General features: G+C 44.7%; 1 protein-coding gene across 2 annotated transcripts in view; it reads right to left on the reverse strand.

The window, feature by feature from the left end:
* bmper (BMP binding endothelial regulator) overlaps window positions 1-20,489 on the reverse strand; it is an 84,003-nt gene that overhangs the window by 43,243 nt on the left and 20,271 nt on the right. For both annotated transcript variants that reach the window (XM_078216934.1, XM_078216935.1), the window contains exons 3-6: window positions 10,235-10,334; window positions 1,746-1,828; window positions 328-418; window positions 111-193 (exon numbers count right to left, since the gene is read on the reverse strand). In XM_078216934.1, the coding sequence (XP_078073060.1) occupies window positions 111-193; window positions 328-418; window positions 1,746-1,828; window positions 10,235-10,334 (357 nt within the window). The remainder of the gene's footprint in view (window positions 1-110; window positions 194-327; window positions 419-1,745; window positions 1,829-10,234; window positions 10,335-20,489) is intronic.

Raw genomic sequence — 20,489 nt, forward strand, 5'->3', positions numbered from 1 at the left:
CACTTACTTGCTGTTACACTGTCCCTTTAACTGATAACACCAATTGATTAAGAGCAGTCTCTCCCGCACACTGAGTCAGACAGGGGTGAGGAGCCGCAGTCAATACTTACAGTGCAGGAACATTTAATACATCTGCTTCCCTCTGGATAGAAATCTTCACCCTCTCTATAGTGGTGACCAGCGAACTCACAGCCTGAAATAAATAACACGAGATCAAATACAGAGTAACAGGGGCAGAGAGAGAAAATCCATCAGGACAGAGAGTGTGGGGATGGGTGAGGAGAGGTTCTCCGTGGGGACTCATCCTCCCAGTGACAGCTTTCTTACCTTGGCACACCGGACAGCAGCTGCCCTGTTGTACGATGGGGTTTTTACAGTAGACCACGCACAATATCTGTGATTGTGTGATGACACCTTCCTGTGGGGAAGGTATGAAACACAGCTTGTTATGATCATTTACACAGCAAAGAGTCTTTCCCTGGTTGTGTCTCCGTGTCTGTGCGTGTCCCTGATCACAGGACATGCTCCACACACGAGCTCTCACCTCTCACACAACTGATTACAACCAAATCTGCATCAATTTACAAACATAAGTCTGGTTTTAATATTCAACAAAGAAAATGGACAGATATTTGTGTGAAAACGAAATGAAATCTAAAAGGCCTGCAACAATTCTCACTGTGCCCTGTGTAACTGCAGAAAGGTCTGTTGTTTACTTTGATGTTCCAATAATTCCTGCTGTCTTTAAACTCCTACAAATGGGAATCAATATTTCACTAAACTCCAAGTCATTAATCAATCCTCGTGTTCAAACCAGACTATTTGAAACTGGCTTTACTTCATTTCAACATCACTTCAACAGTGAAAATGCTTCAATGATGCAAGGGGAGGCGATGGCCTAGTGATATTATCGCCAAACTATTAATCCAGAAACTCAGCTAATGTTCTGGGGACCCAGGTTCGAATCCTCCCACTGCAGTTGATAGAATTTGAATTCAATAAAAAATATCTGGAATTAAGAATGACCATGAAGCCATTGTCGATTGTCGGAAAAACCCATCTGGTTCACTAATGTCCTTTAGGGAAGGAAATCTGCCGTCCTTACCCGGTCTGGCCTACATGTGGCTACAGAGCCACAGCAATGTGGTTGACTCTCAACTGCCCTCAAAGGGCAACTAGGGGTGGGTAATAAATGCTGGCCAGCCAGCAATGCCCATGTCCCATGAATGAATAAAAGTGAGGGAGGGGACAAAAGAAAGTCTTGCATTTAAGTAGCACCTTTTAAAACCTCCGAATATGCTCAACATTCTCCACAGTCAGTGAAGTAGTTTGGAAGTTTAGTTCTTGTTGTAATGCAGGGAAGCATGCTGTGGGCCTTCAGCTGAACAGTTGATGGAATGGAGTGATTTGCTGGGTTATTTGGGAATTGAAGACACAAACAGACCCAGACTAGGTAAGGACAGCAGGATTTCTGCCCAGATAGTTACACAGAACAACATGGAAGATACAACAAGTCACTCAGCCCTCCACTCTGTGTTTAAGGCTCCCCATGACCTTGCTCACATCCTACATTATTTAAACATATCCTATTCCTTTATCTCACTGTGCCAGCTTCCACTTAAACTGCATCATCTAGTTTTAGGAAGTACTCTTCCTAAGTATCAACTTTCTTGGGTCACCATCCAGTCAACCCAAACACATTAATTAACACATGATTAAGCACATGGTGCTGAGGGAACACATACCTGACATGCCCGCATGATGCATGGTGTGGAGGGCTCAAGCCAGGTTGCCGAGCTGTTATATATCTTCCCACCAAACACACATTCTTATGGAGAAAGGAGACAAAGATAAGGATCAGAAAGAGTCAGCAGCTGCTGGGAATCACATGATGGAAAATTGCAAAACAGTTAAAGTTCAGAAAGGACATTTTGGTCCATCTTTCTCCATCCAGATGTGACCCACCCTTCCCACCCAGACATTTTCTGGAATGCTGCAGAATAGGAACCATTCAGCCCATCCTGTCTGTGCTAGCTCTTTGAAAGAACTAGTCAATTCATTTCCCACTCCCTGTCTTTCTCTCCATGGCACTGCAAATACTTCTCCCCCTCAACTATTTCTCCAATTCCCTTCTGAAAGTTATTATCGAATCTGTTTCCACCGCCCTTTCAGGCAGCACCTTCCAGATCACAACAACTCACTGAGTGAAAACAACTCTCCAATTCTTCTCTCTTTTTTTTGTGGATCATTTTAAAGGATTCCAGAGGTTTTTGCCTCCTGGCACAATCTGGAATGATGATATCACTCCTGAAATTACCTCTTACTAATTTGAAGCCATGTCCCTTTGTGATTTTCTTTGCTTCAGACTGAAATCGATACACTGTCCTGAACAAAATGGACCTGTTGTAAATTTCGGGTCAATGTACAAGATATTGCTTTCAGACCCTATCCCATCTCTCTCTCTCCTCTTTCCCCCACCCTCCCCCGACCCCCACCAAACGCTTCAGCCTCGATTGTCACCCTGGTCTTCTGTGCCGATAGAGACTGAGTTATTCTGAAACCAGCAACCAGTATGTCAGCAGCAAAACTGTCTTTCATTTCACCATCATTTAACCGATTACATCAATCTCACTTTTCACAAACTCACCAAACAGCAGGAAATAAACAAGATTCTAATTTCCTTCGGCTTGTCAACTGGAGAATGGTTTTGAGAATAATAAAACCATGAGACATAAGAGCAGAATTCCACCATTTGGCCCATCGGAATTGTCTGTTAAATGTGATTGTGATACTAACAATGCAATCTTCCCCCAGAGTTAGATGGGTTGATTAATAAATGAGTTAAATGACCCCATGAGACACATTGCCACTGCTGGTACAAGTCTTGTCACTGCTTTGTGAGATCCTTTCAGCTATAATATAGAAACATTTCTGGGAAGCTTGAATCTATTCATCATGTGCACAGGGTTGTGCCTTTACAGAATCATTGAATCTCTACGGTGCACAAAGAGGCTATTCGGCCCATCATGTTTGCACTGAGTCTCTGAAAGAGCATTCCATGCAGGCTCTCCCCCCACACATTTACCATGGCCAATCCCCCTAACCAACACATGCTGGGACACTAAGGGACAATTTACCATGGTCAATCTACCTAACCTGTACACTTTTGGACTGTGGGAAGAAACCGGAGCACCCGGAGGAAACCCACGCAGACACGGGGAGAACGTGCAGACTCCACGCAGACAGTGACCCAAATTGGGAATCGAACCCGGGTCCCTGGCTGTGAGGCAGCAGTGTTTACCAGGGATGGTACCAGGGATGAGAAATTTCAGTTCAGAGGCAAGACTGGAAAAGCTGGGATTGTTCTCCCTACAGCAGAGAAAGTTCGCCGGAGATTTAACTTTCAATATCATGACAGAGTTTGCTCGAATAAATCTGGTGAAACTGTTTCTGGTGCCGGTGGCTCAGTAACCAAAGGACACAGATTTAAGATAAGGGGGAGATGATCCCACGAGTTTCTGTGATCTGAAATGTCTGGGCTGAAAGGGCGATGGAAACAGATTCCATAATAGCTTTCACCGGGGAATTGGAGAAATGTGCAGGCCGGTGGGGTAAGAGAGGGTCGAGGGAGACTGAGTGGGAAGCTCGTTCAAAGAGTTGACAATAGTATGATGGACTGAATGACTTCTTTCAGTATTGTGTTAATCCAGGATGCTGTCTTTCCTTGATTATTTTTGGACTTGTATCTCTCAGGATTTTGTGTGCATGGTTTTTAGTGCAGATGCTCTGAATGTTTTAAAGAGTGAAGCATGATGAAAGAGGCAGATGCGGTTGAGGGTGTGGTCTCGGGGGAATGCAGGAAGCGAAGGAGGTATTTGGTCTGATACACGTAGCTGGTTTCAAAATATTTCACTCAAAATCTTTTGATTTTGTAAATAATTACTGCATGAAGAATCTTGGTTTGACAATGTGAACCGGAAACAGAGGGACTCCCCGTCCCACAGTGGCTCTGTGGCTGTACAAACAGCAACTTGGTTTCCAACAATTGGAGAAGACATTTGGGGCCAGTGGGTCTAACTCTGGCTGGGGTTTCCCACAAGACTGGAACAGTCGGCCTCAGGGCAAACAGGCAGAGGTTGCCCTCATCTCAGTCTTGCTGCTGGGGTCCTGCCGCCTAAAGGAGAAGGCAACAAGAAAGGGCAAAAGGAGAATCAGTGTAACTCGGTATACCCCTGGCTGAGTCACCCCACTCTGCGAGAGGTTAAATAAAGTTACAGAAAGACCAGGGGAATTCTGGTACAATCCCTCACCTGTTTCAAGTGAAACAATAGCAACCGGGCATTGCAATGAATTTCAGTGACCCTGGTTTGGGGGAATGAATTATCCATGGTTCTCACATTGTGCTATCCTATTGGGAAGTGTGTATATATGCTAGTGTGCATAGGTATGGTTACCTGTGTGCAGTTGTGCATACGTGCATGTGGCTGTGTGCTTGCGTTTTGCGCGCTGTACTGACACACAAAGAACGAATGTCCATTGGAACAAGTTACCAGGTTCGGGCTTGGAACAAGGGTTAGAGTCTTGGGGAGCAGGAGGGAGTGAGGGAGTAAATTCTGATCTTGATATCGGTCAGTAATCTGGGAGGCAGTGGATTCATCAAGGGTAGTGATGGGTTCTGGCTGACTAACACTGTGAGTAACGCTGTAACGCTGTGAGTAACACTGTAACGCTGTGAGTAACGCTGTGATTAATGGAGGTGAAGGGGAAAGCTCAGCAGACTGACAAATTCTTGAAAATACAATGCGCATCTGCAGCATGCTGTGAGCTGTGTCAATACTAAAAGTGACTAGACACTTAGACGGGGGAAGAGCAGTAGATGTGGTTTATATGGATTTCAGTAAGGCGTTTGATAAGGTGCCCCAAGCAAGGCTTATGGAGAAAGTGAAGGGGCATGGGATACAAGGGGACGTTGCTTTGTGGATTCAGAACTGGCTTGCCCACAGAAGGCAAAGAGTGGAGTGCCCCAGGGATCTGTTCTGGGACCCTTGCTCTTTGTGATTTTTATAAATGACCTGGATGAGGAAGTGGAAGGATGGGTTGGCAAGTTTGCTGATGACACAAAGGTTGGAGGTGTTGTGGATAGCGTAGAGGGATGTCAGTAGTTGCAGCGAGACATAAATAAGATGCAAGACTGGGGGAAGAAGTGGCAGATGGACTTCAACCCAGATAAGTGTGTGGTGATTCATTTTGGCAGGTCGAATAGGATGGAAGAATATAATATTAAGGGTAAGACGCTTGGCGGTGTGGAAGAACAGAGGGACCTTGGGGTCCGGGTTCATAGGACGCTCAAAGCGGCGTCGCAGGTAGAGGCTGTGGTTAAGAAGGCGTATGGAATACTGGCCTTCATCAATAGAGGAATTGAGTTTAGAAATCGGGAGATAATGCTGCGGCTGTATAGGACCCTGGTCAGACCCCACCTGGAGTACTGTGCCCAGTTCTGGTCGCCTCATTACAGAAAGGATGTGGAAGCCATAGAACGGGTGCAGATGAGATTTACGAGGATGTTGCCGGGATTAAGTGGTATGCCTTATGAGGATAGGTTGAGAGAGCTAGGTCTATTCTCCTTGGAGAGGCGAAGGATGAGAGGTGACCTGATAGAGGTGTATAAGATGTTGAGAGGTGTTGATAGAGTGGATTAGAAATCATAGAAATAGAAACATAGAAACCCTACAGTGCAGAAGGAGGCCATTTGGCCCATCGAGTCTGCACCGACCACAATCCCACCCAGGCCCTACCCCCACATATTTACCCGCTAATCCCTCTAACCTATGCATCTCAGGACTCTAAGGGGCAATTTTTAACCTGGCCAATCAACCTAACCCGCACATCTTTGGACTGTGGGAGGAAACCGGAGCACCCGGAGGAAACCCACGCAGACACGTGGGATTCTCAGAGGCTTTTACCCAGGGCTGAAATGGTTGTCACGAGAGGCCACAGGTTTAGGGTGCTGGGGAGTAGGTACAGAGGAGATGTTAGGGGTACGTTTTTCACTCAGAGGGTGGTGGGTGTGTGGAATCGGCTGCCGGTAGTGTTGGTGGAAGCGGATTCGATTGAGTCTTTTAAGAGACTTTTGGATAGGTTCATGGAGGTTAGTAAGATAGAGGGTTATAGATGAGCCTAGAAGGTAAGGAAATTGTTCAGCGCAACTTGTGGGCCGAAGGGCCTGTTTGTGCTGTAGCTTTTCTATGTTCTAAATAAGAGATAGGATTTATAATCATCTCGAAAGGAATAATTTGATTAGGGATAGTCAACACGGTTTTGTGAAGGGTAGGTCGTGCCTCACAAACCTTATTGAGTTCTTTGGGAAGGTGACCAAAGAGGTGGATAAGGGTAAAGCGGTTGATGTGGTGTATATGGATTTCAGCAAAGGTTCCCCATGGTAAGCTATTGCAGAAAATACGGACACATGGGATTGAGGGTGATTTAGCAGTTCGGATCAGAAATTGGCTAGCTGTAAGAAGACAGAGGGTGGTGGTTGATCGGAAATGTTCATTCTGGAGTTCAGTTACTAGTGGTGTACCGCAAGGATCTGTTTTGGGGCCACTGCTGTTTGTCATTTTTATAAATGACCTGGATGAGGGTGTAGAAGGATGGATTAGTAAATTTCCGGATGGGGTTGTATTATAGACCACCCAATAATCAGCGAGAATTGGAGGAGCAAATCAGCGGAGAGATAGCTGGCAACTGCAAGAAACACAAAGTTGTGATAGTAGGGGATTTTAATTTTCCACATATAGATTGGGACTCGCATACTGTTAAAGGTTTAGACAGGGTAGAGTTTGTAAAATGTGTTCAGGAGAATTTTCTACATCAGTATATAGAGGTGCCAACTAGAGAGGATGCGATATTGGATCTCCTATTGGGAAACGAGTTAGGGCAGGTGATGGATGTGAGTGTGAGGGAACACTTTGGATCCAGTGTTCATAATGCCATTGGTTTCAACCTGATCATGGATAAGGATAGATCTGGTCCTCGGGTTGAAGTTCTGAACTGGAAAAAGGCCAAATTTGATTAAATGAGAAGGGATCTGGGAAGTGTGGATTGGCACAGGCTGTTCTCTGGTAAGGATGTAAATGGAAAGTGGGAGGCCTTCAAAGGAGAAATTTTGAGAGTGCAGAGTTTGTATGTTCCTGTCAGGATTAAAGGCAAAGTAAATAGGAATAAGGAACCTTGGTTCTCGAGGGAGATTGTAACACTGATTAAGAGGAAGAGAGAGTTGTATGAAATGTACAGGCAGCAAGGAACAGATCAGATGCTCGAGGAGTATAAAAAATGCAAGAAGCTACTTAAGAGGGAAATCAGGAGGGCTAAAAGAAGACATGAGGTTGCTTTGGCAGACAGAGTGAAGGAAAATCCAAAGAGCTTCTATAGGTATGTTAGGAGCAAAAGGATAGTGAGGGATAAAATTGGTCCTCTTGAAGACCAGATTGGTAGACTGTGTATGGAACCAAAAGAGATGGGGGAGATACTAAATGGTTTTTTTGCATCCGTATTTACTGAGGAAACGGGCATGGAGTCTACGGAAATAGGGCAAACAGGTAGGGAGGTCATGGAACCTTTACAGATTAAAAGGGAGGAGGTGCTCGCTGTCTTGAAGCAAATCAGAGTGGATAAATCCCCAGGACCAGACAGGGTATTCCCACGGACCTTGAGGGAAACTAGTGTTGAACTTGCAGGGGCCCTGGCAGACATAGTTAAAATGTCAGTATTCACGGGGGACTTGCCGGATGATTGGAGGGTGGCTCATGTTGTTCCGTTGTTTAAAAAAGGTTCCAAAAGAAATCCGGGAAATTATAGGCCAGTAAGTTTGACGTCGGTGGTGGGCAAGTTATTGGAAGGTGCGATAAGGGATAGGATCTACAAATATTTGGATAGACAGGGACTTATTAGGGAGAGTCAACATGGCTTTGTGCGTGGTAGGTCATGTTTGACCAATCTATTAGAGTTTTTCGAGGAGGTTACCAGGAAAGTGGATGAAGGGAAGGCGGTGGATGTTGTCTACCTGGATTTCAGCAAGGCCTTTGACAAGGTCCCTCATGGGAGGTTAGTTAGGAAGGTTCAGTTGCTAGGTATACATGGGGAGGCAGTAAATTGGATTAGACTCTGGCTCAATGGAAGAAGCCAGAGAGTGGTTGTGGAGGATTGCTTCTCTGAGTGGAGGCCTGTGACTAGTGGTGTGCCGCAGGGATCGATGTTGGGTCCATTGTTGTTTGTCATCTATATCAATGATCTGGATGATAAATTGGATCAGCAAGTTTGCTGATGATACAAAGATTGGAGGTGTAGTGGACAGTGAGGAAGGTTTTCAAAGCTTGCAGAGGGATTTGGACCAACTAGAAAAATGGGCTGAAAAATGGCAAATGGAATTTAACGCAGACAAGTGTGAGACATTGCACATTGGAAGGACAAACCAAAGTAGAACGTACAAGGTAAATGGTAGGACTCTGAAGAGTGCAGTTGAACAGAGGGATCTGGGAATACAGGTACAGAATTCCCTAAAAGTGACGTCACAGGTGGATAGGGTCGTAAAGAGTGCCTTTGGTACATTGGCCTTTATAAATCGGAGTATCGAGTATAAAAGTTGGGAGTGTTATGGTACGGTTATATAAGGCATTGGTGAGGCTGAATTTGGAGTATTGTGTACAGTTTTGGTCACCTAGTTACAGGAAGATGTAAATAAGGTTGAAAGAGTGCAGAGAAGGTTCACAAGGATGTTGCCGGGACTTGAGAAGCTAAGTTACAGAGAGAGATTGAATAGGTTGGGACTTTATTCACTGGAGCGTAGAAGATTGAGGGGAGATTTGATAGAGGTATATAAGATTTTGATGGGTATAGATAGGGTGAATGCAAGCAGGCTTTTTCCGCTGAGGCTGGGGAAGAAAAAACCAGAGGGCATGGGTTAAGGGTGAAAGGAGAAAAGTTTAAAGGGAATATTAGGGGGGGCTTCTTCACGCAGAGAGTGGTGGGAGTGTGGAATGAGCTGCCGGATAAAGTGGTAAATGCGGGGTCACTTTTAACATTTAAGAAAAACTTGGACAGGTTCATGGATGAGAGGGGTGTGGAGGGATATGGTCCAAGCGCAGGTCAGTGGGACTAGGCAAAAAATGGTTCGGCACAGACAAGAAGGGCCAAAAGGCCTGTTTCTGAGCTGTAATTTTCTATGGTTCTATGACACTAAAGCCGGTGGAGCTGTGGACAGTGCGGAAGGATATTGCAGGTTACAGAGGGACATAGATAAGCTGCAGTGTTGGGCTGAGAGGTGGCAAATGGAGTTCAATGTGGAAAAGTGTGAGGTGATTCACCTTGGAAGGAGTAACAGGAATACAGAGTACTGGGCTAATGGTAAGATACTTGGTAGTGTGGATGAGCAGAGAGATCTCGGTGTCCATGTGCAGAGATCCCTGAAAGTTGGCACCCAGGTTGATAGGGTTGTTAAGAAGGTGTACGGTGTGTTAGCTTTTATTGGTAGAGGGATTGAGTTTCGGAGCCATGAGGTCATGTTGCAGCTGTACAAAACTCTGGTGCGGCCGCACTTGGAGTATTGTGTACAGTTCTGGTCACCGCATTATAGGAAGGATGTGGAAGCATTGGAAAGGGTGCAGAGGAGATTTAACAGGATGTTGCCTGGTATGGTGGGAAGGTCTTATGAGGAAAAGCTGAGGGACTTGAGGCTGTTTTCGTTAGAGAGAAGAAGGTTAACAGGTGACTTAATAAAGGCATACAAGATGATCAGAGGATTAGATAGGGTGGATAGTGGGAGCCTTTTTCCTCGGATGTTGATGGCTAGCACGAGGGGGCATAGCTTTAAATTGAGGGCTGAGAGATATAGGACAGATGTCAGAGGTAGGTTCTTTACTCAGAGAGTAGTAAGGGCGTGGAATGCCCTGCCTGCAACAGTAGTGGACTCGTCAACATTAAGGGCATTTAAATGGTCATTGGATAAACATATGGATGATATTGGAATAGTGTAGATTAGAGGGGCTTTAGATTGGTTTCACTGGTCGGCGCAACATCGAGGACCGAAGGGCCTGTACTGCGCTGTAATGTTCTATGTTCTAAACCTCCAGTGGAAAGAGTCAGAGCTACACGGATTAAAATAAAGCGATGATCACATGTAACTTGAAAAGGCCGTCAAAGACAGAAACACAGCCAAAAGGCAGCAATGTTAAAGTACCTTTGCATTTTTCACAACAGCCTCCTCGCTGTTTGATTACGAGAGCACAGTCTTTGTGCAGCGCAGGACATTTCTCTCTCGTACATCTTACTTCTCTGTTCTGAGTAACAAACAAAAAAAACAGAATTGATAAGTAACGCAATGCAATAAACCAGGTGTAAAAAATATACTGACTGATCAACATGTATAGAGTAATAATGAACAGCAGCGAGAGACCAGGGAACATGTATAGAGTAATAATGAACAGCAGCGAGAGACCAGGGAACATGTATAGAGTAATAATGAACAGCAGCGAGAGACCAGGGAACATGTATAGAGTAATAATGAACAGCAGCGAGAGACCAGGGAACATGTATAGAGTAATAATGAACAGCAGCGAGAGACCAGGGAACATGTATAGAGTAATAATGAACAGCAGCGAGAGACCAGGGAACATGTATAGAGTAATAATGAACAGCAGCGAGAGACCAGGGAACATGTATAGAGTAATAATGAACAGCAGCGAGAGACCAGGGAACATGTATAGAGTAATAATGAACAGCAGCGAGAGACCAGGGAACATGTATAGAGTAATAATGAACAGCAGCGAGAGACCAGGGAACATGTATAGAGTAATAATGAACAGCAGCGAGAGACCAGGGAACATGTATAGAGTAATAATGAACAGCAGCGAGAGACCAAGGAACATGTATAGAGTAATAATGAACAGCAGCGAGAGACCAGGGAACATGTATAGAGTAATAATGAACAGCAGCGAGAGACCAAGGAACATGTATAGAGTAATAATGAACAGCAGCGAGAGACCAGGGAACATGTATAGAGTAATAATGAACAGCAGCGAAAGACCAAGGAACATGTATAGAGTAATAATGAACAGCAGTGAGACCAGGGAACATGTATAGAGTAATAATGAACAGCAGCGAGATACCAGGGAACATGAATAGAGTAATAATGAACAGCAGCGAGATACCAGGGAACATGTATAGAGTAATAATGAACAGCAGCGAGAGACCAGGGAACATGTATAGAGTAATAATGAACAGCAGCGAGATACCAGGGAACATGAATAGAGTAATAATGTACAGCAGCGAGATACCAGGGAACATGTATAGAGTAATAATGAACAGCAGCGAGAGACCAGGGAACATGTATAGAGTAATAATGAACAGCAGCGAGATACCAGGGAACATGTATAGAGTAATAATGAACAGCAGCGAGATACCAGGGAACATGTATAGAGTAATAATGAACAGCAGCGAGATACCAGGGAACCATCAATACTCAAGAATTGAAACGAGAGGTTCAGATTATCAAGAGAATAGAGACTTGAACCAAACTCTCAAACTTTGCCAGTTGTTAATTATTCCTTCATCTATTGACCCAAACGTTTTGGTTTAGTTCAAAAGTAAGTGTGGCATAGCAGCGTTACTGTTACACAGTATCTACAGCACACAAACAGGCCATTTGCAATGTTAAGGGGTTGAAGTCTCAGGCATCTCATGTAGTAGTAAAGCTTGCAGGGTGCAGCTAACAGCGCCTTCTTCCATTATAAGCTAATTTGACATTCAGTTTGCCACTTTGGGCTCCTGAGGTGCTTGCACGATGGTTGCTGGGAAAAGAAGCTAACTGCAAGATTACTGTATACGTGACCGACTGCAGGGCCACCTGTGACCATTACTCGGTTTGCGGTTAACCAATATATAAATAAATAATACTTTTTGGGGTCTGCTTAGCTTAAGAAAAGGGAACTGAAACCATAGTAATGGGCGTAGTTAACGGTTGTTTTGAAAGAAATATGATTGGAAGCTAATTGTGGTTAAGCGTTGCTGGGGGACCTAATTGGCTAGTGACGGCAGGGCTAATTAATCCTAATTATGTATTAATGTAGAATGACGAATGGTATAAAAAGGGGAACTGTCCCTGCGTCGGGGCACTCTTTGCTAGCTGACTCCCAACACTGAGTGGAAGTTACGTAGCAAAAGTTTGCCAGCTTGCATATGTAAGACAAATAAAATACTTTTGAATCGGACAAAAGTTGGTGTTTGCCTTTCCATCAAGAACGTAAGAAGTCTCCTGAAAACGAACTTAACACATTCGGCCCCAAAGGTCCATGCTCGTGGTGATGATCCACATCATTGCTCTCTTACCTCATCAGAACATCGATAATTTGTTTGCGAATGATTTACATCAGATGCACAAATATGTCCTTGGTCATTCTCACCTCTTCCAGAATGACCGACCTTGGAAAAGTGCAGCACATATTCACCAGAATAATAACAGATCTTAAAGGGTTCAATCATGAGGACAATTTGCACCGATATGAACTTGAATTCCTTTCAGAATTAGAGACCAAGGGGTGATCTAATTGCGGTGTTTAAGACGATTAAGGGATTTGATAGGGTGGATAGAGAGAAATTAATTCCTTGGGGAGGATCTGTTTCGGGTGATGTCAGGAAGTATTTCACACAAAGGGGAGTGCAAATATTCTCACCCAAAAAGCTGTCATTCTGGGGATCAAGTGGAGCTTCAGAGATGGTTTCTGAATGAAGAAGTGAATAGAGGACAAGTTCTTTGAGACTCAGGAATGGTCTCCCCACTCTCTAAAGTATAACATTCACATTGATATTTTTTATTGTCCACAGTTTAAGGCATCTGTAGTTGGGTTAATAAAATTTCGACCCTGGCCTACCGTAAACCACTGCACAAGGTTGAACCAAATTCCTTTGCGATGGCATAAACCTGTTTTTAGATTTGCAATTCTGCATTCTATCTTTCATGAAATCAATAAAATTCAAGTAACATCTGTGTCAAATTCAGTTAATGAAGTGGTCATGAGAGAGACGGAATTCAATAATTATATACTCTGCAGCAAACTCCAATCAGGTTTCATCAATGCGAAACCAATGATTAATGTAATAATGTGCCATACTGCAGATTGAGGGCTACATATTAATACCAGACTCCTTTCTCTGGCTTCTTAATGAAGGATATCATTCATGATTCATCGCTTGCTAATAAAATGGGTCGAGAATGAAGTTACTCCTTCGTGCAAATCAAAAAAAAATCCTGCCACAAGTTTGCATTGTTTGGTTGGTGACCTTTAACCTATGCAGGAAATGAATTGATGATTGCTTAAAATGTGTTTCTCTTATTTAATTAACCTTACTCCAGTTTATTAGAAAATAAAACGTTATTACGGAATTTCTGTATAAAGGTAGATATTCCGTTGTCTTACTGAGCCACTTAGGTCAGGAGAACTCCAGGTTGAAATGTTGCTCTGTAGTGAGTTACTCAATAGGCTGGAGTGGCTCTACAACTGGATTCATGGCCCAAGGAAGACAAAACAGACCATCAGGACTGCCGACTGGTGACCTTTGTGGTGACCAAATGTCGGCTTGGCCAAGGTGCCGACAGTACAACTCATGTACCAAGTTAAAGCATGCAGGTACTACAGCATGAAGCATTGCTTCCAGAAGAAGAGAACACATTCCCTTAAAGCTGCTCAACAACACATCAATATTCCCACAAGAATTGTGAAGTAGGGGAAAAGGTAATACCTGAACAGGATGAGGAAATGAGAAAAGAACCAAGAACAGTATAACACAGGAACAGGCCTTTCAGCCACCAAGCCTGAACCAATCACATTGTCCTATCTAAACCAACTGCCTGTATCCCTCTATTCCCCGTCTGTTCATGCGTCTATCCAGATAAGTCTTCAATGTTGCTGACATGTCTGCCTCAACCACCTCACTTGGCAGTGCATTCCAGGCCCCACCACCTGCTGCATAAAAAGCTTCCCCGCACATCTCCACTGAACCTTTCCCCCATTACCTTGAACTTGTGCCCCCTTGTAATTGTCATTTCTGCCCTGGGGTAAAGCTTCCAACTGTTCACCCTACCTATACCTCTCATAATTTTATAAACTTCTATCAGGTCGCCCCTCAGCCTCCGTCTTTCCAGGGAGAACAATCCCAGTTTATTCAATCTCTCCGCATAGCTAATACCCTCCAGACCAGGCAACATCCTGGTAAACCTTTTCTGCACTCCCTCTAAAGCCTCCACATCCTTCTGGTAGTGTGGCGATCAGATTTGGACACAGTATTCCAAATGTGGCCTAACCAGCGTTTTATACAACTGTAACATAATTTGCCAACTTTTATACTCGATGCCCCGTCTGATGAAGGTAAGCATGCCATCTGCTTTCTTCACCACCTTTTCCACCTGTGCTGCCACTGTTAAGGATCTGTGGACCTGCACTCCCAGATCTCTCTGTGTGTCGATGCTCCTGATGGTTCTGCCATTTATTTTATAGCTCCCACCTGAATTGGATCGACCAAAATAAATCACCTCACATTTGTCCAGATTAAATTCCATCTGCCATTTCTCCGCCCAATTTTCCAGCCCATCTATATCCTGCTGTATTCTCTGACAATCTTCATCACTACCTGCAACTCCACCAATCTTAGTATCATCCGCAAACTTGTTAATCAAACCACTTACATTTTCTTCCAAGTCATTTATATATATTACAAACAGCAGAGGTCCCAGCACTGATCCCTGCGGAACATCACTAGTCGATGGTAGCCGTGATGTGGAGATGCCGGCGTTGCAGTTACAGATCTCCATAAGAGACTAGTTACAGACCTCCATTCAGAAAAACACCATTCCACCACTACCCTCTGTCTTCTATGGCCAAGTAAGAAGTTTAACAACACCAGGTTAAAGTCCAACAGGTTTATTTGGTAGCAAAAGCCACACAAGCTTTCGAAGCTCTAAGCCCCTTCTTCAGGTGAGTGGGAATTCTGTTCACAAACAGCTTATAAAGACACAGACTCAATTTACATGAATAATGGTTGGAATGCGAATACTTACAACTAATCAAGTCTTTAAGAAACAAAACAATGGGAGTGGAGAGAGCATCAAGACAGGCTAAAAAGATGTGTATTGTCTCCAGACAAGACAGCCAGTGAAACTCTGCAGGTCCACGCAACTGTGGGAGTTACAAATAGTGTGCCATGAACCCAATATCCCGGTTGAGGCCGTCCTCGTGTGTGCGGAACTTGGCTATCAGTTTCTGCTCAGCGACTCTGCGCTGTCGTGTGTCGCGAAGGCCGCCTTGGAGAACGCTTACCCGAATATCTGATATTCGGGTAAGCGTTCTCCAAGGCAGCCTTCGCGACACACGACAGCGCAGAGTCGCTGAGCAGAAACTGATAGCCAAGTTCCGCACACATGAGGACGGCCTCAACCGGGATATTGGGTTCATGGCACACTATTTGTAACTCCCACAATTGCGTGGACCTGCAGAGTTTCACTGGCTGTCTTGTCTGGAGACAATACACATCTTTTTAGCCTGTCTTGATGCTCTCTCCATTCACATTGTTTTGTTTCTTAAAGACTTGATTAGTTGTAAGTATTCGCATTCCAACCATTATTCATGTAAATTGAGTCTGTGTCTTTATAAGCTGTTTGTGAACAGAATTCCCACTCACCTGAAGAAAGGGCTTAGAGCTTCGAAAGCTGGTGTGGCTTTTGCTACCAAATAAACCTGTTGGACTTTAACCTGGTGTTGTTAAACTTCTTACTGTGTTTACCCCAGTCCAACGCCGGCATCTCCACATCATGACTTCTATGGCCAAGCCAGTTCTGAATCCATCTAGCTAGTTCACCCTTGAACCCGTGTGATTTAATCTTTTACACCAACCTGCCATGGGGGATCTTGTTGAATGCTTTACTAAAGTCCATGTAGACAACATCCTCAGCCCTTCCCTCGTCAATCATTTTCGTCACTTCCTCAAAAAACTCAAATCAAATTAGTGAGACATGACCTCCCTCGTACAAAACCATGCTGTCTGTTGCTAACAAGACCATTCAGTTCCAAATGTGTATCAATCCTATCCTTAAGAATCTTCTCCAACAATTTCACTATCACTGACATTAAGCTCACTGGCCTATAATTACCCGGGTTATCCTTGCTGCCCTTCTTAAATAATGGGACAACATTGGCTATCCTCCAATCTTCTGGGACATCACCTGTGGCCAACGAGGAGACAAAGATTTCTGTTAGAGGCCCAGCAATTTCATCTCTTGTCTCCCTCAGTAATCTGGGATAGATACCATCTGGCCCTGGGGATTTGTCTACCTTAATGCTTTTTAATACACCTAATACTTCCTCCCTCGTAATGGTGACTTGCTCTCGAGGGTATACACACCCCTCTGAGACACCATCAATCAATGTGTCCCTCTCCTTTGTGAATACCAATGCAAAGGATTCAGTAAGATAGGAAACTCCAGAAGAGTAGGAAGGGGCGGGGGGGGGCTGGCCATCCAGGGTGATGTCAGGAAATATTTCTTTGCACAGAAGGGAATGGAAATCTGGAACTTTCTCCCTTTGTGGTTGCTGGAGGGTTGAAGACTGAGATGGATCAGTTTTGTTGGGTAAAGATGAGAGATATGGAGCAAAGTGGGGCAGGGATGTGGAAAGTGTTGAGGTATAGATCTGCCTGACCTGAAGGAATATTGGATTGGATTTGAGGGGCTGAATGGGCTCTTCCTGTTTCTACACCACTAGAGAACTAACACCCAAACCAGAAACAATAGATACTTCACAAAACCATGGAGCTAAATCGGTTCACAAAAGGTTTGAACACTCCGGAGTCATCATGCTCTCCCCTAACTGGGATGCAGCAATCTGGTTCACTGATTTTCTAGAAGATGTTTCTTCCCCTTTACCTCTAATTTTACCTTTTTTATCTTCTCCATTTTAATGTTAATTGCAACATTCAGTTGATCAGTCAGGTAAGATTAAACAGTTTCTCCATTCCCACCTTTCCCTCGGTGTTCTTGCTTCAGATATGAACAGGGCTGCTGGGCTTTAGACACAGTTAATGGTCACTGGGCTTTGGACACAGTTAATGGTCACTGGGCTGTGGACACAGTTAGTGGTCACTGGGCTTTGGACACAGTTAATGGTCACTGGGCTGTGGACACAGTTAGTGGTCACTGGGCTTTGGACACAGTTAATGGTCACTGGGCTGTGGACACAGTTAATGGTCACTGGGCTTTGGACACAGTTAATGGTCACTGGGCTTTGGACACAGTTAATGGTCACTGGGCTGTGGACACAGTTAGTGGTCACTGGGCTTTGGACACAGTTAATGGTCACTGGGCTGTGGACACAGTTAGTGGTCACTGGGCTTTGGACACAGTTAATGGTCACTGGGCTGTGGACACAGTTAGTGGTCACTGGGCTTTGGACACAGTTAATGGTCACTGGGCTGTGGACACAGTTAGTGGTCACTGGGCTTTGGACACAGTTAATGGTCACTGGGCTGTGGACACAGTTAATGGTCACTGGGCTTTGGACACAGTTAATGGTCACTGGGCTTTGGACACAGTTAATGGTCACTGCGCTTTGCACATGGTTAACGGTCACTGGGCTGTGGACACGGTTAATGGTCACTGGGCTGTGGACACAGTTAGTGGTCACTGGGCTGTGGACACAGTTAATGATCACTGGGCTTTGGACACGGTTAATGGTCAGTGGGCTGTGGACATAGTTAGTGGTCACTGGGCTGTGGACAGGGTTAATGGTCACTGGGCTTTGGACACGGTTAATGGTCATTGGACTTTGGACACAGTTAATGATCACTGGGCTGTGGACACGGTTAATGGTCACTGGGCTGTGGACACAGTTAATGGTCACTGGGCTGTGGACAGGGTTAATGGTCACTGGGCTGTGGACACAGTTAATGGTCACTGGGCTGTGGACAGGGTTAATGGTCACTGGGCTGTGGACACAGTTAATGGTCACTGGGCTGTGGACAGGGTTAATGGTCACTGGGCTGTGGACAAGGTTAATGTCACTGGGCTGTGGACGCAGTTGATGGTCACTAGGCTGTGGACACAGTTAGTGGTCACTGGGCCTTAGACGGTTAATGGTCACTGGGCTTTGGACACAGTTAATGGGTCACTGGGCTTTGGACACGGTTAATGGTCAGTGGGCTGTGGACGCAGTTAATGGCCACTGGGCTGTGGACACAGTTAATGGTCACTGGGCTGTGGACAGGATTAATGGTCACTGGGCTGTGGACACAGTTAATGGTCACTGGGCTTTGGACACAGTTAATGGTCACTGGGCTGTGGACAGGGTTAATGGTCACTGGGCTGTGGACAGGGTTAATGGTCACTGGGCTGTGGACAGGGCTAATGGTCACTGGGCTGTGGACAGGGTTAATGGTCACTGTGCTTTTGTCACGGTTAATGGTCACTGTGCTTTGGACACAGTTAATGGTCACTGGGCTTTGGACACAGTTAATGGTCACTGGGCTTTGGGCACAGTTAATGGTCACTGGGCTGTGGACAGGGTTAATGGTCACTGGGCTGTGGACAGGGTTAATGGTCGCTGGGCTGTGGACAGGGTTAATGGTCACTGGGCTGTGGACAGGGTTAATGGTCACTGTGCTTTCGTCACGGTTAATGGTCACTGGGCTTTAGACATGCTTATTGGTGCAAGTCTTACAGAGAATATTATTCAAAAAAGAAGCAAGTCACTGAAGCTTTTCATTTTGCACCCATCACGACAAACAAAATAATTCCAAATTTCAAACAATCACAACAAGTTGGCCGGAATTTTCCAGCCATTCACACTGTTTTCAGCCCCAAAAGAGCATCCCCATCATGTGGGCTTCCAGGCAGTGAGGCATGCATTCAGTGGGAGACCCCGCTGGCAATAACGGGACCAGAAGATCCTACCACCAGCCAATGGCGGGCCATCTCTGATATGGCAAAACATGTGGCAGGTTGCATGGAAAATCCCACTGACTCTGATTGGCCAAGAAATTGCCATGGAGAAAATAATTGGCTCCCCAAACTTCAAACAAGTGCAAGGCTTGAACATATTCCTTTTGTTTGCAGTGATTGGATCCCTGCGTACCAATGTATGTGGCTTCTAGGAAACATAAATGAGACACATTATGAGCTGGACTGATTATCAGAATATGGCTTGATGATTGGCTGACTGAATCAGACAACATCTTCCTTGTTCATAACAGGCCATGCTAACAAAACCCAAAATAAAACACCTAGGGTGGAATTTTCCCATCCCACTCGCCACGGGAATCGGAGCGGGCGGGACACGGACTATGCAAAGGTCAGTTGACCTCGGGCGGGAATTTCCGGCCTTGGGGTGAGCACGTCTGGAAAATCCCACGTCTATTGTCTGATGGGGATTCCACAATTGGGCAGCACTTGCTGAACAATACTGAGTGTGCTAATAGCTCATTTCTTTTTCAAACAATCAATTTAAAATAATCAGTTAATCTTGTGATGTGGTTCATTTATGCTCATTTACAGTTCTCTCTTGTTTTCTCCATGGCAACACCTCAGCCAATCAGAGTCGACTTGCCAATCAGTCCTTTTCTCCTATGGTATAAATTGTTGAGATTGTTTGAAATTTGACATTTATCTTTGTCTTTTCTAGATAAAAGAGGCCTATCATGTTCAGGCTTTCCTGATGGATAAATGCTCTCATACTCACTTGGTTTTGAGGTGGGAAGGGGCTTTCTGGCAGCCCACTTACTGTATTTCATGCATGCATTTAGAATTGAATGTAAGAATCAAATTACAAAAAATAATAAAATATCTGCACATAGCAACCAGGGCCCTGTGCCATGGTGACAGGTTTTCACTGAGGCCAATTTATCAGGAAATACACCATAAAATTCTCAGCTCATTCAAGAAGCAAAGAGTGCCTTCAGATCCACACCGTGAACAAGCTCACACTCTGTACGTCTGTAAATAAATCATGTCAGGAAATGTAGCTTTCAAAGATTGTTGTCAATGCTGCTGAAAATATTTCCAAATTAAAACCAAAGGGCTGAAAATTCTGCTGGTGAAGACTGTCCTTTCATTAAACTGGCAGTCTGCCTGCTCCTGGAAACCAGCAATCCTACTGAAGGAGTTAGGAGCCAGCACTGATAGCCTAAACATGCCTGGCTGGATTACAAGTATTAATTACCCAACTCTTACTTTTATACAGAAATCACAACCCGGTGACAAAGTTGTTCAGTCAAACTGGTCTGTGCTGGAGTTTCTCCTCCACAATGCCATTTCTGTCAGTGTGTTCCTTTATACCTTTTCCTTCAGCCACTTTCCAGAAATATTCTTAAATAGCCTCTGCTTCAAGCGCTTACTCCGGTTGTGATTCCACAGCCCCACATCCTCTGTGTAAAACATGCTCTTCCTGCTCTCAATC

The sequence above is a fragment of the Mustelus asterias genome, chromosome 7, assembly GCF_964213995.1.
Source record: "Mustelus asterias chromosome 7, sMusAst1.hap1.1, whole genome shotgun sequence".
Taxonomy (NCBI): Eukaryota; Metazoa; Chordata; class Chondrichthyes; order Carcharhiniformes; family Triakidae; genus Mustelus; species Mustelus asterias.